This window comes from Coregonus lavaretus (assembly GCF_964263955.1).
Source record: "Coregonus lavaretus genome assembly, chromosome: 6".
Taxonomy (NCBI): Eukaryota; Metazoa; Chordata; class Actinopteri; order Salmoniformes; family Salmonidae; genus Coregonus; species Coregonus lavaretus.
In genome coordinates this window covers 53,619,347-53,637,169 of record NC_139993.1, presented here as the reverse complement: position 1 = coordinate 53,637,169, position 17,823 = coordinate 53,619,347, and the positions used below count along the sequence as shown (strand labels likewise).

Sequence of the window (17,823 nt, the reverse complement as noted above, 5' to 3'; positions counted from 1 at the left end):
CATACTGGCTGTTGTTTACAAATATACACAGACCGCCACCCCTTGTCTTACCGGAGTCAGCCGTTCTATCCTGCCGATGTAGCGTATATCCCGTCAGCTGTATGTTGTCCATGTCGTTGTTCAGCCACGACTCCGTGAAACAGAGATATTACAGTTTTTAATGTCCCATTGGTAGGATAACCGTAATCTTAGGTTGTCCAATTTGTTCTCAAATGATTGAACATTGGCTAATAGGATTGATGGAAGAGGCAGTTTACTCGCTCGCCGTCGGATCCTTACAAGGCACCCCGACCTACGTCCACGATATCTCCGTCTCTTTGTCATGCGAATGACGGGGATTTGGGCCTTGTCGGGTGTCTGTAGGATATCCTTCGCGTCCGGCTCGTTGAAGAAAACATCTTCGTCCAATACGAGGTGAGTAATCACTGTCCTGATATCCAGAAGCTCTTTTTGGTCATAAGAGACGGTGGCAGAAACATTATGTACAGAATAAATTACAAATAACGCGAAAAAACACACATAATAGTACAATTGGTTAGAGGGCTGTAAAAAACGGCAGCCATCTTCTCCGGCGCCACAGCTGTTGTTCACCTGACCTGGAGTTGCTGATGCCAAAATGCCGACCCCACTATATGCCGAGGCAATTCACATGTGTTATTATCACAGCTGTGTCCATACCCACCACAAGAAAACACCAAGGCGGCCCTCAGCAAACTGTACAAGATTGTTAGCCAGCAAAAATCCTCGTACACGGAAGCAGTCTTTATTGTCGCAGGTGATTTTACCCAAGCACATTTAAAACAAATTTTTCCTAAATATCACCAACATGTATCCTGCCCCACAAGGAAAAAAAGGTACTGGACCATATACACTGCATGACCAAAGGTATGTGGACACCTGCTTGTCGAACATCTCATTACAAAATCATGGACATTAATATGGAGTTGCTCCCGCCTTTGCTGCTACAACATCCTCCACTCTTCTGGGAAGGCTTCCACTAGATGTTGGAACATTGCTGCAGGGACATTCAGCTACAAGAGCATTAGTGAGGTCGGGCACTGATGTTGGGCGATTAGGCCTGGCTCGCAGTCGGCGTTCCAATTCATCCCAAAGGTGTTTGATGGGGTTGAGGTCAGGGCTCTGTGCAGGCCAGTCAAGTTCTTCAACACCGGTCTCGACGACCCATTTCTGTATGGACCTCGCTTTGTGCATGGGGGCATTGTCATGCTTAAACGGGAAAGGTCCTTCCCCAAACTGTTGCCACAAAGTTGGAAGCACAGAATCGTCTAGAATGTCATTGTGTGGAACTAAGCCGGAACCATGAAAAACAGCCCCAGACCATTATTCCTCCTGCAATACACTTTACAGTTGGCACTATGCATTCGGGTAGGTAGCGTTCTCCTGGCATCCGCCAAACCCAGATTCTTCCGTTGGACTGCCAGATGGTGAAGCATGATTCATCACTCCAGAGAACGCGTTTCCACTGCTCCAGAGTCCATTAGCAGCGAGCTCTACACCACTCCAGCCGACGCTTGGCATTGTGATCTTAGGCTTGTGTGCGGCTGCTAGGCTATGAAAACCCATTTCATGAAGCTCCCGACTAACAGTTATTGTGCTGATGTTGCTTCCAGAGGCAGTTTGGAACTTGGTAGTGAGTGCTACAACCGAGGACATCTTCAACCTGTCCCTGTCCCAGGCTGTAGTCCCCACCTGCTTCAAGGAGACCACCATCGTCCCAGTGACCAAGAAAAATAAGATGACATACCCAAATGACTATCACCCCATCGCCCTCACCCCGGTCATAAAGTGCTTCAAGAGGCTGGTCATGACCCACATCAAGGCCAGCATGCCAGGCACACTGGACCCACTCCAATTTGCCTACCGCTCCAACAGATCCACGGAAGATACCATTTCCATCGCTATTCACACAGCCGTAACACATCTGGACAAGAGGAACACCTATATAAGAATGCTGTTCATTGACTACAGTTCAGCATTCAACACTATTGTTCCCTCCAAGCTCGACAACAAGCTCAGAGCCCTGTGTCTGGACACCACCCTCTGCAACTTGATCCTGGACATCCTGACGGGCAGACCACAGGGAGGAGGTAAGTAAACTGGTATTGTGGTGCCAGGACAACAACCTCTCCCTCAACATCAGCAAAACAAAGGAGTTGATTGTTGACTTCAGGAAGCAGAGGAGGGAACATGCCCTGATCCACATCAAGGGGACTGCAGCAGAGAGAGTCAGCAGTTTTGTTCCTCTGCGTCCACATCACAGAGGATTTGTCCTGGACCAACAACACCACCACTCCTGTCAAGAGGGCGCAACAGCGTCTCTACTTCCTAAGGCAGCTGAAGAAATTCGGCATGCCAACCCGGGTCCTCTCCAAATACTATCTCTGCACCATCGAGAGCGTCCTGACCGGTTGCATCACAGCATGGTACGGGAATTGCTCTGTCCACGACTACAAGGCCGTCCAGTGTGTGGTGAAGACGGCCCAGTACATCACTGGGACCGTGCTCCCACCCATCCAGGACATCTACTTGAAACGGTGCTTGATGAAGTCCCACAGCATCATCAAGGACCCCATACACAAGCTTTTCACTCCTTTACTGTTGGGCAGGTATCGGAGCATGAGGTCTGATACTAACAGGCTCAGACAGTTTCTATCTACAAGCCATCAGACTGCTGTACATTTGAACTGGACTGACCATCTGCTCTGATTCTCCGCAGCTTAGTACTCACTCACACACTCACACACACACACACACACACACACACACACACACACACACACAGTCAAAAGTTTGGACACACCTACTCATTCAAGGGTTTTTCTTTATTTTTACATTGTAGAATAATAGTGAAGACATCAAAACTATGAAATAACACATATGGAATCATGTAGTAACCAAAAAAGTGTTAAACAAATCAAAATATATTTTATATCTGAGATTCTTCAAAGTAGCCACCCTTTGCCTTGATGAAAGCTTTGCACACTCTGGGCATTCTCTCAACCAGCTTCATGAGGTAGTCATCTGGAGTCCATATGTGTTATTTCATAGTTTTTACGTCTTCACTATTATTCTACAATGTAGAAAATAGTAAAAATAAAGAAAAACCCTTGAATGAGTAAGTGTGTCCAAACTTTTGACTGGTACTGTACATTCATGCTACACATATATCACAACTGCTGCTACCAGACTCTTATTATGATTGCTAAATACTGCACAATTTAAACACTTGCCCCCCATCCCAGCTTTTCCAAAACATGTAAATATTGGACTATAAATTGTGCCTTCCTGTATTATACTAATGGTAAAATGTTTATTATATTCTACTGAGCCATATACTTTGTTCATATTCTTATATTTTATTATTTATTATTGTTGTTGCATTGTGGAGAAGGAACCTGCAAGTAAGCATTTCGTTGGACGGTGTATACCATGTGTATACGTACATATGACTAATAAAACTTGAAACTTTAGCATTGGCTCGTGAAACTACCTCTAACTTCCTTCATACTGGACGCAGAAACATATGGTATTCTGTTGACGCTAGCGATATTCATAAAATAATAATTTTTCACAGAAAATAATTTTGTGGACCCCCTGCAGTACCTCTGAGGAACCCTAGGGGGCCACAGACCCCAGTTTGAAAACCCCTGCCCTCATGTTCCCCTGACAGTGTTAAGGTTTATTGCTTTTGGAGGTAAGCACAAGAGGCTAGATAGGTCAGGGGTTATTATGGGTAAACCCCCCTCTCTCTGTCACACCTGTGGCTTGGCGCAGGAACTCAACATTGCGAATGCAATCTCTGCAAACGTCTGGGAAATTGCGATTTAAAAGTCTATCGCAGTGTACAGGTGGTTAATCTGAGTTGGTTTGAATCCTGGCCTTAGTGCATCATGTCCTGTGATTAAGGTGTGTATAAAGGTGTGCAGTCCCGCCAATGGAAGTAGACAGCGTAGATCAAATAAAATAAAATAGTATTTTTCTCATGCTTGGTAAACAACAGGTGTAGACTAACAGTGAAATGCTTACTTACGGGCCCATCCCAACAATGCAGAGAGAAAATTATAAAAATCATATAAATAAAATGTGTGTGTACCTGCAGGTGTACTGCAGTTCATCCAATCGAAGTAGACAGCTTAGATCTGTCTGTGTGTGTGTGTGTGTGTGTGTGTGTGTGTGTGTACACCTGTAGGTGTACTGCAGTCCCTCCAGTCGAAGTATCCAGCGTAGATGCCTGGTTCTAGGGATCCTACGATGGGATCTGACTTCCTCTCGATGTACGCATCAAACAGACTCTCATCCAGCTCCTTCACTGCGTGCACACTCACCTGGAAAGAGAGGTAGAGACAAACCTAATCAACACACCTGTACACAGCTACACAGACACTCACCTGGAAACAGAGGTAGAGACAAACCTAATCAACACACCTGTACACAGCTACACAGACACTCACCAGAGGAGAGAGACATCAATCAAAGAAATGTATTTAGAAATTCGTTCTTACATCAGCAGCTGTCACAAAGTGCTTTTACAGGAACTTGTTTATGGTCTTATAATCACAATATAGTTCCCTTGGCAAAAAGAAGGGCACAAAACCCCAATAAACTGCCCAGAGGGGTTTTGAACCAACTGCTTACAGGCCATGTTTCTAAAAAACACAACCCGTTTACCTGATTTTACGGGAACAGCCAACCAATATCTGTCTGTATGAGTGTCTGTGTGAGAGAGAAAGAGACTGACTCAGAGATCTGACCTTTAGCTGTTTAAAGAGAAAGAGAGAGTAATTGCTCTGCCCCAAAACATCATTTCTCATCAACTCTTTGGTGACAAATCTTCTTCTTCAAAGAACACCAAAAACTAAACACCAAAACATCTAAGGAGCCAGTTAACTGTTTGCCGTTTCTGACACATGGAAAAAAACAAAGTTGCAGCTTTCCAAGGCTTGTGCTTGTGTCTGTGTGTGAGTGTCTGTGTTTGTGTGTCTGTGTTTGTGTGTGTCCTCTCTACTAACCTGTGTGATCTTGTCAGTCCCGGTGAAGCCGTGTTTCTCAAAGTGTTCAGCCATGTTAAAGAAGGTGTGTTTCTCCAGGTACTGACAGTTACTTAGGATGATCAGCAGACGCTGCTCCTTTAGAGAGAAAGCGACGCACGCACACATGCGCGCACACACACACACACACACGTTCGAAAGTTCAGGATGTTGGATTTGTCATGTTGAGTGATGGTTTCTGAGCATCTGTCAGTTAATCTCATCATTGACTGCATCCCTGTTTTACTGGAATTGACTCAATTTTTCCTGTTTTACAGCATACTACACACTGGGTTTTCCTCAATCATACAAGGTCAATTATAATAGTTACCTCACTGACAGGATTAGTGTAACAGGTAGTGTTCACTCCTAAAAGAGGAGAGGAGAGGTTCTGGTCTTGACAGACAATCTCAAATAATTTGGTAACTTTGGCAACAACATTTATTATAAGAATTATAGTCTCCTCCTATTATTTTTCAACACTTCCAGTCTCTGTAGACCATGTCAATCTATGGCCTACCAGCCCACCGTCTCTCTGAGGCCTTACTGTAGTTCAGTGAGATATCTGGTACTCCATATGATAATGTCTTAATGTGGTTCTGTAGGCTTGAGCTCTGGGCATCTGCCCTGAATATTGCCTGGCTGTCTCACCGTTTCAGCCCTGCTAGAGATCACAGATCAGGGGAAACCCCGTCTGCACCCTGCTCTATTTCCCTTTACCAGAAACTCCCCTTCCTCTTCCTCCCCCTCCTCTCCCCTTCACTACACACCCAGGCCCATTCACTCTCATCTGGACGTATATACAGGAAATTAGGTTGTGTCTGCTTCCTGTCCACAACTAGGAAACAGCATCATAACAACCAACACCAACTGAGCTACAGGCCCTCCTGTAGCTCAGTTGGTAGAGCATGGCGCTTGCAACGCCAAGGTTGTGGGTTCGATTCCCACGGGGGGCCAGTATGAAAAATGTATGCACTCACTAACTGTAAGTCGCTCTGGATAAGAGCGTCTGCTAAATGACTAAAATGAAAAATAACGGTTAGTGGTTTGGTTTGGTTTACCAGTGAAGGAGATACAATTGTTTGTGTGTGTGTGTGTGCAGGGGGTGAGATTGTAAGAGAGAAAAATAACCTTAATTGAGAACGCTTATTGACATTGGCAATCCTGTAGTGTGAGACTGAGGTAGATTGAGTTAGATTTAGGAATGTAGTCTCAGACTGAGAAAATTCAGATCTTCTTACCGGTGTTGCACAGAAGTCCTCCTGAATGCCACTGAACAGGTCTGGAGAGGCCAGGTCCAAGGATATACTGAGAATACACACACACACACACACACATAGAGTTTAAAAACACACTAAGGCAGACACACACTCAAAAATACACTGTAAGTAAAGTCCTTGCCTGTACTCACTGTGAAGTGTCGATGTCTCCATTTGTTTTAGCGCTCAGCTGCTCCAGGCAGTTGACGAACACCTGGAAGAGATGTTACAGGTCAGTCACAGAGACAGGTCAGTGTCACAGAGACAGGTCAGTGTCACAGAGACAGGTCAGTCACTCAGACACACCTAGACAACAGTAACAGTCTACTATATTAAAAATGTGATCTGAATGGGGTGAACGGACTCTGGACTCTGTCCACACATTTCAAGGCTGCGTTGAAACAATGACTTATCAATGACCCAAGACCAGCTCAGTTAATCCCTACCATTGTGACAATGACTTGTCATAATGCTGCATCAAATGTACATTATCCTAGGGGCACTGGCAGACACAATGTAAGTATCCTAAAGCTATTGTATGCAGTAATCATGAGCCTATGAACCAGAGTAACACTGTTAGCACTGAGGCAGTGTGCCCTAGTAGGAAGACCATTGTGTGCAGCTCACCCTGCACTATCAGCTCCAATATAAATAACATGAGCAGGTTTACTTCTGATAAGCTTCCCAGTAAAGCATGAAAAACAATCAAGCAACCCAGAAAAGTGCTACAAAATTGCCCTTATTAACATATGCAGCCTGAGTAACAAGGTCCATGAAGTCAATAACTTGCTTGGAACAGATGACAGTCATATTCTGACTATCTCTGAAACTCACTTAGATAATACCTTTGATGATAAAGTGGTAGCAATACATGGATATAACATCTACCGAAAAGACAGAAATGCCAACGGGGGCGGTGTTGCGGACTATATTCAGAACCACATTCCTGTAAAGCTTAGAGACGATCTCATGTTAAATACTGTTGAAGTAATATGGCTACAGGTTAATCTGCCTCACCTAAAGCCCATTCTTGTGGAAAGCTGCTATAGACGACCAAGTGCTAACAGTCAGTATCTGGATAATATGTGTGAAATGCTTGATAATGTATGTGATATCAACAGAAAAGTATATTTTCTGGGTGATTTAAATATTGACTGGCTCTCATCAAGCTGCCCACTCAAGAAAAAATGTCAAACTGTAACCAGTGCCTGCAACCTGGTTCAGGTTGTCAGTCAACCTACCAGGGTATTTACAAACAGCACAGGAATGAAATCATCAACATGTATTGATCACATCTTTACTAATGCTGCAGAAATCTGCTTTAAAGCAATATCCAAATACATTGGATGTAGTGATCACAAAATACAGTGCCTTGCAAAAGTATTCACCCCCTTGGCGTTTTTCCTATTTTATTGCATTACAACCTGCAATTTAAATGGATTTTTATTTGGATTTCATCTAAAGGACATACACAAAATAGTCCAAATTGGTGAAGTGAAATTAAAAAAATTACTTGTTTAAAAAAATTATACAAAATAAATAACGGAAAAGTGGTGCATGCATATGTATTCACCCCCTTTCCTATGAAGCCCCTAAATAAGATCTGGCGCAACCAATTACCTTCATAAGTCACATAATTAGTTAAATAAAGTACAGTGGGGAAAAAAAGTATTTAGTCAGCCACCAATTGTGCAAGTTCTCCCACTTAAAAAGATGAGAGAGGCCTGTAATTTTCATCATAGGTACACGTCAACTATGACAGACAAAATGAGAAAAAAAAATCCAGAAAATCACATTGTAGGATTTTTAATGAATTTATTTGCAAATTATGGTGGAAAATAAGTATTTGGTCAATAACAAAAGTTCCTCAATACTTTGTTATATACCCTTTGTTGGCAATGACACAGGTCAAACGTTTTCTGTAAGTCTTCACAAGGTTTTCACACACTGTTGCTGGTATTTTGGCCCATTCCTCCATGCAGATCTCCTCTAGAGCAGTGATGTTTTGGGGCTGTCGCTGGGCAACACGGACTTTCAACTCCCTCCAAAGATGTTCTATGGGGTTGAGATCTGGAGACTGGCTAGGCCACTCCAGGACCTTGAAATGCTTATAATATAATAATATATAATAATATAATAATATAATAATATATAATAATAATAATAATATGCCATTTAGCAGACGCTTTTATCCAAAGCGACTTACAGTCATGTGTGCATACATTTTTACGTATGGGTGGTCCCGGGGATCAAACCCACTACCCTGGCGTTACAAGCGCCATGCTCTACCAATTGAGCTACAGAGGACCACAATGGTACTTCTTACGAAGCCACTCCTTCGTTGCCCGGGTGGTGTGTTTGGGATCATTGTCATGCTGAAAGACCCAGCCACGTTTCATCTTCAATGCCCTTGCTGATGGAAGGAGGTTTTCACTCAAAATCTCACGATACATGGCCCCATTCATTCTTTCCTTTACACGGATCAGTCGTCCTGGTCCCTTTGCAGAAAAACAGCCCCAAAGCATGATGTTTCCACCCCCATGCTTCACTGTAGGTATGGTGTTCTTTGGATGCAACTCAGCATTCTTTGTCCTCCAAACACGACGAGTTTAGTTTTTACCAAAAAGTTATATTTTGATTTCATCTGACCATATGACATTCTCCCAATCCTCTTCTGGATCATCCAAATGCACTCTAGCAAACTTCAGACGGGCCTGGACATGTACTGGCTTAAGCAGGGGGACACGTTTTGCACTGCAGGATTTGAGTCCCTGGCGGCGTAGTGTGTTACTGATGGTAGGCTTTGTTACTTTGGTCCCAGCTCTCTGCAGGTCATTCACTAGGTCCCCCCGTGTGGTTCTGGGATTTTTGCTCACCGTTCTTGTGATCATTTTGACCCCACGGGGTGAGATCTTGCGTGGAGCCCCAGATCGAGGGAGATTATCAGTGGCCTTGTATGTCTTCCATTTCCTAATAATTGCTCCCACAGTTGATTTCTTCAAACCAAGCTGCTTACCTATTGCAGATTCAGTCTTCCCAGCCTGGTGCAGGTCTACAATTGTGTTTCTGGTGTCCTTTGACAGCTCTTTGGTCTTGGCCATAGTGGAGTTTGGAGTGTGACTGTTTGAGGTTGTGGACAGGTGTCTTTTATACTGATAACAAGTTCAAACAGGTGCCATTAATACAGGTAACGAGTGGAGGACAGAGGAGCCTCTTAAAGAAGAAGTTACAGGTCTGTGAGAGCCAGAAATCTTGCTTGTTTGTAGGTGACCAAATACTTATTTTCCACCATAATTTGCAAATAAATTCATTAAAAATCCTACAATGTGATTTTCTGGAGAAAAAAAATCTCAATTTGTCTGTCATAGTTGACGTGTACCTATGACGAAAATTACAGGCCTCTCTCATCTTTTTAAGTGGGAGAACTTGCACAATTGGTGGTTGACTAAATACTTTTTTCCCCACTGTATACCTGTGTGCAATCTAAGTGTCACATGATCTGTCACATGATCTCAGTATATATACACCCATTCTGAAAGGCCCCAGAGTCTGCAACACCACTAAGCAAGGGGCATCACCAAGCAAGCGGCACCATGAAGACCAAGGAGCTCTCCAAACGGGTCAGGGACAAAGTTGTGGAGAAGTACAGATCAGGGTTGGGTTATAAAAAAAAGATCCAACATTTTGAACATCCCACGGAGCACCATTAAATCCATTATTAAAAAATGGAAAGAATATGGCACCACAACAAACCTGCCAAGAGAGGGCCGCCCACCAAAACTCACGGACCAGGCAATAAAGAGCTGCTCTGCCTTCTTAACAACACCATCAACAAGGTAGGTCCTGCAGGCCCTAGTTTTGTCGCACCTAGACTACTGTTCAGTAATGTGGTCAGGTGTTACCAAATTGCAGTTTGCTCAGAACAGGGCTGCACGACTGGCCCTTAAAAGTACACGGAGAGCTAACATTAATGACATGCATGTCAATCTCTAATGGCTCAAAGTGGAAGAGAGATTGACTTCATCACTACTTGTTTTTGTAAGAGGTGTTGACAAGCTGAATGCATGCATACCCCACAAGAAACTCCACCAGAGGTCTCTTCACAGTCCCCAAGTCCAGAACAGACTATGGGAGGCGCACAGTATTACATAGAGCCATGACTACATGGAACTCTATTCCACATCAGGTAGCTGAATTAAGCAGTAGAATCAGATTTTTAAAAAACAGGTAAAAATACACCTTATGGAACAAAGGGGACTGTGAAGAGACACACAAAGGTACCGACACATGCATACGCACACATTGTGATATTGTTGTATGGTGGTATTAAACATTTTGTATTGTAAATATGTAGTGGTGTAATAATGTTATATGATGTACTGTTTTATCTTTTGTTTTATTTGTAATGTAAGTGCTTTAATATGTTTGGACCCCAGGAAGAGTACAAATACAAATGGACTGCACTGTAAACCTATAGTAAACTACATATAACAGTGGTCGGTAACAGGCGGCCCACTGGCCAAAACCATCCCGCAAGTGTTTTTTTTATTTTTACAAAAAATACTAAAATCACCAGGAATTCAGCTAAACATTTTAATTATTTAAAAAATCTGTTCCCAAGTATTCCCACAAATAAATAAATAAATAGTAATGTTATCATGTCTCAATTTAATCAAGGTATGACATATTATATATATTTTTTAATACAATCTCTTTTTGGGCTTAGTTGTGGTCCATTTTCAGTGTACAAATTATTAGAATTATATTCTGGCACGCCGACCATCCACTCCAACAAAAATCAGCACATGGCTGAATGTAGTTGCCTACCCCTGACCTATAATCTGTAGGGATTCCTATGGTGTAATCTGAGTGTAATCCTAGTCGCTTACCTACTCTGTACCATACAGTACCTTATTGATCTCCTTAGAGCTTTTTAACGTGCTCTCAAACCTGCTCAGAAAGTACATGTCTACAATAAGGAATACATTTCAACTGAATTTGTGCGCTGTAGGCCTACAGTAAACTATTCCTATGGCGAAATATGTAATCCCAGTGGTATAGAGTACTTAAGTAAAAATACTTTAAAGTACTACTTAAGTAGTATTTTGGGGTATTTGTACTTTACTTTACTATTTATATTTTTGACAACTTTTTTACTTTTACTTCACTACATTCCTAAAGAAAATGATGTACTTTTTACTCCATACATTTTCCCTGACACCCAAAAGTACTCGTTACATTTTGAATGCTTAGCAGGACAGAAAATGGTCAAATTCGCACACTTTTCAAGAGAACATCCCTGGTCATCCCTACTGCCTCTGATCTGGCAGACTCACTAAACACAAATGCTTTGTTTTCAAATGATGAGTGTTGGAGTGTGACCCTGGCTATCTGTAAAAAAAAATAAAAAATCTAGAAAATGGTGCTTAATATAAGGAATTTTCAATTATTCGTACTTTTACTTTTGATACTTAAGTATATTTTAGCAACTACATTTACTTTTGATACAAAGGTAAAAGGCTACAATAATCTAAGGGCCGGTTTCCCAGACACAGATGAAGCCTAATCCAGTACTAAAAAGCATTCTTAGTGGTGATTCTCCATTGAAGGTGCTTTTTCAGTCCAGCACTAGTCTTAATCTGTGTCCTGAAAACCGTCCCTAAATGTCTACTGAATTTGAGCATTGTAGCCTATAAACTACCTGTGATCTGTAGGAGTCCCTTCACTGTAAACATATTCTCTACTGACAGTAGTACCATACCTTCATGCTAACTACCAGTAAACTGAAGGGAATCCTATATTGAACTATACCGTAATCTTAATCTCTACTCTGTATTATTGTGGTGAAATATAATGTAAACCTAGTCTGTAGTGACTGTACAGTACCCTCATGATGTCCACACAGAGCTCTGAGACCTGGTCTTGGGCCTGATCCAACTGGAGGATCTGAAGACAGGAGAGGAGGGTGAGACAGGACACCGTATAAAACCAACTATCACACAGTAATGTGGTCCAATACACCACCATATATACTGAACAAAAATATAAACACAACATGTCAAGTGTTGGTCCCATGTTTCATGGGCTGAAATAAAAGATCCCAGAAATGTTCCAGACGCACAAAAAGCTTATTTCTCTCAAATTTTGTGCACAAATGTATTTACATCCCTGTTAGTGAGCATTTCTCCTTTGACAAGATAATCCATCCACCTGACAGGTGTGGCATATTAAGAAGCTGATTAAACAGCTCGATCATTACACAGGTGCACCTTGTGCTGTGGACAATAAAAAGACACTAAAATGTGCAGTTCTGTCACACAACACAATGCCACAGATGTCTCAAGTTCTGAGGCAGCGTGCAATTGGCATGTTGACTGCAGGAATGTCCACCAGAGCTGTTGCCAGATAATTTAATGATAATTTCTCTACCATAAACTGCCTCCAACGTCGTTTTAGAGAATTTGGCAGTACGTCCAACCAGCCTCACAACCGCAGACCACGTGTAACCACATCAGCCCAGTACCTCCACATCCGGCTTCTTCACCGTGGGATCGTCTGAGACCAGCCACCCGGACAGCTGATGAAACTGTGGGTTTGCACAACCGAATAATCTCTGCACAAACGGTCAGAAACCATCTCAGGGAAGCTCATCTGCATGATCGTCGTCCTCACCAGGGTCTTGACCAGACTGCAGTTTGGCGTCGTAACTGACTTCAGTGGGCAGATGTTCACCTTTGATTGCCACTGGCACACTGGAGAATTGTGCTCTTCACGGATGAATCCCGGTTTCAACTGTACCGGGCAGATGGCCGACAGCATGTATAGTGTCGTGTGGGAGAACGGTTTGCTGATGTCAACGTTGTGAACAGAGTGCCCCATGGTGACGGTAGGGTTATGGTATGGGCAGGTATAAGCTATGGACAACGAACACAATTGCATTTTATCAATGGCAATTTGAATGCACAGAGATACCGTGATGAGATCCTGAGGCCCATTGTTGTGCCATTCATCCACCGCCATCACCTCATGTTTCAGCATGTTAATGCACAGCCCCATGTTGTAAGGATCTCTACACAATTCCTGGAAGTTGAAATGTCCCAGTTCTTCCATGGCCTGCATACTCACCAGACATTGAGCATGTTTGGGATGCTCTGGATCGATGTGCACGACAGCGTGTTCCAGTTCCCACATTCCACAGGCCACAATCAACAACCTGATCAACTCTATGCGAAGGAGACGTGTCGTGCTGGATGAGGCAAATGGTGGTCACAGCAGATACTGACTGGTTTTCTGATCCACACCCCTACCATTTTTATTAAGGTATCTGTGACCAACAGATGCATATCTGTATTCCCAGTCACGTGAAATCCATAGATTAGGGGCTAATTAATTTATTTAAATTGACTGATTTCCTTATATGAACTTTAACTCAGTAAAATCTTTGAAATTGTTGCATGTTGCATTTATACACTGCTCAAAAAAATAAAGGGAACACTTAAACAACACAATGTAACTCCAAGTCAATCACACTTCTGTGAAATCAAACTGTCCACTTAGGAAGCAACACTGATTGACAATATATTTCACATGCTGTTGTGCAAATGGAATAGACAACAGGTGGAAATTATAGGCAATTAGCAAGACACCCCCAATAAAGGACTGGTTTTGCAGGTGGTGACCACAGACCACTTCTCAGTTCCTATCCTTCCTGGCTGATGTTTTGGTCACTTTTGAATGCTGGCGGTGCTTTCACTCTAGTGGTAGCATGAGACGGAGTCTACAACCCACACAAGTGGCTCAGGTAGTGCAGCTCATCCAGGATGGCACATCAATGCAAGCTGTGGCAAGAAGGTTTGCTGTGTCTGTCAGCGTAGTGTCCAGAGCACGGAGGCGCTACCACGAGACAGGCCAGTACATCAGGAGACGTGGAGGAGGCCGTAGGAGGGCAACAACCCAGCAGCAGGACTGCTACCTCCGCCTTTGTGCAAGGAGGAGCAGGAGGAGCACTGCCAGAGCCCTGCAAAATGACCTTCAGCAGGCCACAAATGTGCATGTGTCTGCTCAAACGGTCAGAAACAGACTCCATGAGGGTGGTATGAGGGCCCGACGTCCACAGGTGGGGGTTGTGCTTACAGCCCAACACCGTGCAGGACGTTTGGCATTTGCCAGAGAACACCAAGATTGGCAAATTCGCCACTGGCGCCCTGTGCTCTTCACAGATGAAAGCAGGTTCACACTGAGCACATGTGACAGACGTGACAGAGTCTGGAGACGCCGTGGAGAACGTTCTGCTGCCTGCAACATCCTCCAGCATGACCGGTTTGGCGGTGGGTCAGTCATGGTGTGGGGTGGCATTTCTTTGGGGGGCCGCACAGCCCTCCATGTGCTCGCCAGAGGTAGCCTGACTGCCATTAGGTACCGAGATGAGATCCTCAGACCCCTTGTGAGACCATATGCTGGTGCGGTTGGCCCTGGGTTCCTCCTAATGCAAGACAATGCTAGACCTCATGTGGCTGGAGTGTGTCAGCAGTTCCTGCAAGAGGAAGGCATTGATGCTATGGACTGGCCCGCCCGTTCCCCAGACCTGAATCCAATTGAGCACATCTGGGACATCATGTCTCGCTCCATCCACCAACGCCACGTTGCACCACAGACTGTCCAGGAGTTGGCGGATGCTTTAGTCCAGGTCTGGGAGGAGATCCCTCAGGAGACCATCCGCCACCTCATCAGGAGCATGCCCAGGCGTTGTAGGGAGGTCATACAGGCACGTGGAGGCCACACACACTACTGAGCCTCATTTTGACTTGTTTTAAGGACATTACATCAAAGTTGGATCAGCCTATAGTGTGGTTTTCCACTTTAATTTTGAGGGTGACTCCAAATCCAGACCTCCATGGGTTGATAAATTTGATTTTCATTGATAATTTTTGTGTGATTTTGTTGTCAGCACATTCAACTATGTAAAGAAAAAAGTATTTAATAAGATTATTTCATTCATTCAGATCTAGGATGTGTTATTTTAGTGTTTGGTCTCTTTTTTTGAGCAGTGTATTTTTGTTAAGTGCAGTGCACATACATAAATACAGTAGTTCACAGAGATGAATGAGGTTCTGATATAGTGCAATGTGTGTGTGTTCCTTACATTGACCTCCCCAGGTTTGGTCTCCATGGGTTCTTTGAGTGACTGCAGCATCTGTACCATGCACTGCTCAAACTGGGCTGGCTGCACACGACACAACACACAAATCAGATATATAGATTATACCATGTCATATTTTTCATCATATCTTACTATATAATAAATCATAATTTTTCACAAAGTATAGTAAATATAGCTTTACCAGGCTGGTGATTCCTTCATTGTCTACGACCCAGTCCTCCTTCTCTGCAAGCCTTTTGATATCTGACAAAACGCATACACAAACATAAATCACTGTAGGGGCTAGAAATATGTGCTTTTCACATTATTTTTGATCAAATCAAATTAAATAATGGTACTACATACTCATGAACAAGTGAAGAGTCATGATCAGTTCACATTACATTTTAAATAGAACTGTGAGAGTTGTTTAGTGGAAGACCGCAGAAGAAAGTGAAATGACCCTCTAAACTAGTGAATGACTACCTTCAAAACCACATTAACTGTTACTATCAACCTGGGTTTCTATAGATCTAGGGCCACACTCAGAATGACCAACAGAGTTTAACCACAAAAAACCCTTTCACAAACACTTTCTCTTTCACTAACCTCACCTTACCTAACCTAACCCACCTCTCCTATATCTCCCCTCTCCCCCTACCTCCTCTCCCCCTCTCCCCCTCTCCCCCTATTCCCTAACCTTTCTACATCTCTCTCCTCCTTCCTGCCCCTTTCTTCCTTACAGTGATGTCTCAGTTCCCCCTCCCTCTTCCCTCCTCCCCTCCATCTTCCCTCCTCCCCTCCATATCTCCTTCTCTCTCACCCTCAGCGGTGTGGTACAGGGTGACCAGTAGACAGTGATGTCTCAGTTCCCCTCCCCTCCTCCATCCTCCCTCTCTCCTCTCCCACCTCCCTCTCTCCCTCCCTCCCTCTCTCCCTCCCTCCCTCTCTCTCACCCTCTGCGGTGTGGTGCAGGGTGACCAGTAGACAGTGGTGTCTCAGCTCCAACAGTAGATCCTGGATCACCTGCAGCAGATCATTAGGGATCTCCAGAGCAACCAGAGCTTCAAAAATGATTCTGAGAGACAGGAGAGAGAGAGAGACCGAGAGCGAGTGAGAGAGGGAGGGAGGGACAGAATGTTGTAGTGGAGGAGGAATTGGGGGTCGGGAATATGGGGGATAAAGTAATTGACACAGACGCTTGCACATTCGCACATACACACAAACACACTACAGTGAGGTGTCCATACCTGACAGTGTGTATGACCTGTGTGAGCCAGGGTCCAGTGAGTTCAGTCTTACTCTCCCAGCCCCCATATAGCCTCAGTTCCAGCTCTGTCAGAGTAGAGGGGAGGAGAGCACCTCTCACCAGCTTCACCAAGCGATGGGTCACCTCCTCAATCATTTTCTACAGAGATATCAAATTAATAACACAAACCATTTCAGGAAGTAAAACTACACACAGAAAGAGAGTATTCTGAAGTTTACCAAAAGTATATATAACTCAACAAAACGTACCTTAAAGTCATTCTGTCTCTGTCTGGCATTCTTCTTTGATTTCTCCACCTGGCCAGATTTCTCACCAGTCTGTTTAAAAACAACAGAAACAGTGCTTAAGGACTGACATAGGTGTGTACAGAGAGTATGTGTGTGTATGTGTGTGTGTGTGTGTGTGTGTGTGTGTGTGTGTACCTCGCTGAAGAGGCTACCATTGACATAAGAGATCCAGAGCTTCCAGAAGTTGGGCAGCTGGCCAATCACCACGTCCGACAGCTTCTCCACAAACTGCACCTGCTGGGGCGTCTCATAACGCCAGGCTACAACACACACAGGAGACAGACAGGTTACAGACGACAGGCAGACAGGTTACAGACGACAGGCAGACAGGTTACAGACCACAGGCAGACAGGTTACAGACCACAGGCAGACAGGTTACAGACCACAGGCAGACAGGTTACAGATGACATGACTCTCTCCTTGGTGAGGATCAAAGGTGCCAGATCAGCTTGGCAAATGGCTGACAGATAGCCAGACCCCCCCCCCCCCCCCCCCCCTATCTCCCACAGGACGGGAGGGGGGAGTTGGGCCGGTTTTATGACTTAACAGCCGGTCATAATTAGTTTGCAGAAAAGGACTCATTTTGGTCTCTAGTATGGGAAGACTGAGATTTTCTTTGTTCCAGAGACTTTTGCCACCAAAACTATAAACGTCCAAAAAGTAAACACTGGAACATAATTCCTAGCATCCGAATGTTTGGAATGGTCAGTGGGGATCTAAAGAATAATCATGTCATATTGTTTATTATTTTGTGATGTTATTAAAAACTGTATGAACCAAATACTGTAACTTAGGAAGGATACCCCCTTTATCTGTCAAG

At 43.9% G+C, this 17,823-nt stretch overlaps 1 protein-coding gene across 2 annotated transcripts in view; it reads right to left on the bottom strand.

The window, feature by feature from the left end:
* exoc2 (exocyst complex component 2) overlaps positions 1-17,823 on the bottom strand; it is a 118,757-nt gene that overhangs the window by 32,111 nt on the left and 68,823 nt on the right. For both annotated transcript variants that reach the window (XM_084164422.1, XM_084164423.1), the window contains exons 13-23: positions 17,139-17,263; positions 16,965-17,033; positions 16,697-16,854; positions 16,403-16,524; positions 15,649-15,710; positions 15,450-15,530; positions 12,194-12,253; positions 6,460-6,521; positions 6,290-6,356; positions 5,031-5,147; positions 4,205-4,346 (exon numbers count right to left, since the gene is read on the bottom strand). In XM_084164422.1, the coding sequence (XP_084020548.1) occupies positions 4,205-4,346; positions 5,031-5,147; positions 6,290-6,356; positions 6,460-6,521; positions 12,194-12,253; positions 15,450-15,530; positions 15,649-15,710; positions 16,403-16,524; positions 16,697-16,854; positions 16,965-17,033; positions 17,139-17,263 (1,065 nt within the window). The remainder of the gene's footprint in view (positions 1-4,204; positions 4,347-5,030; positions 5,148-6,289; positions 6,357-6,459; positions 6,522-12,193; positions 12,254-15,449; positions 15,531-15,648; positions 15,711-16,402; positions 16,525-16,696; positions 16,855-16,964; positions 17,034-17,138; positions 17,264-17,823) is intronic.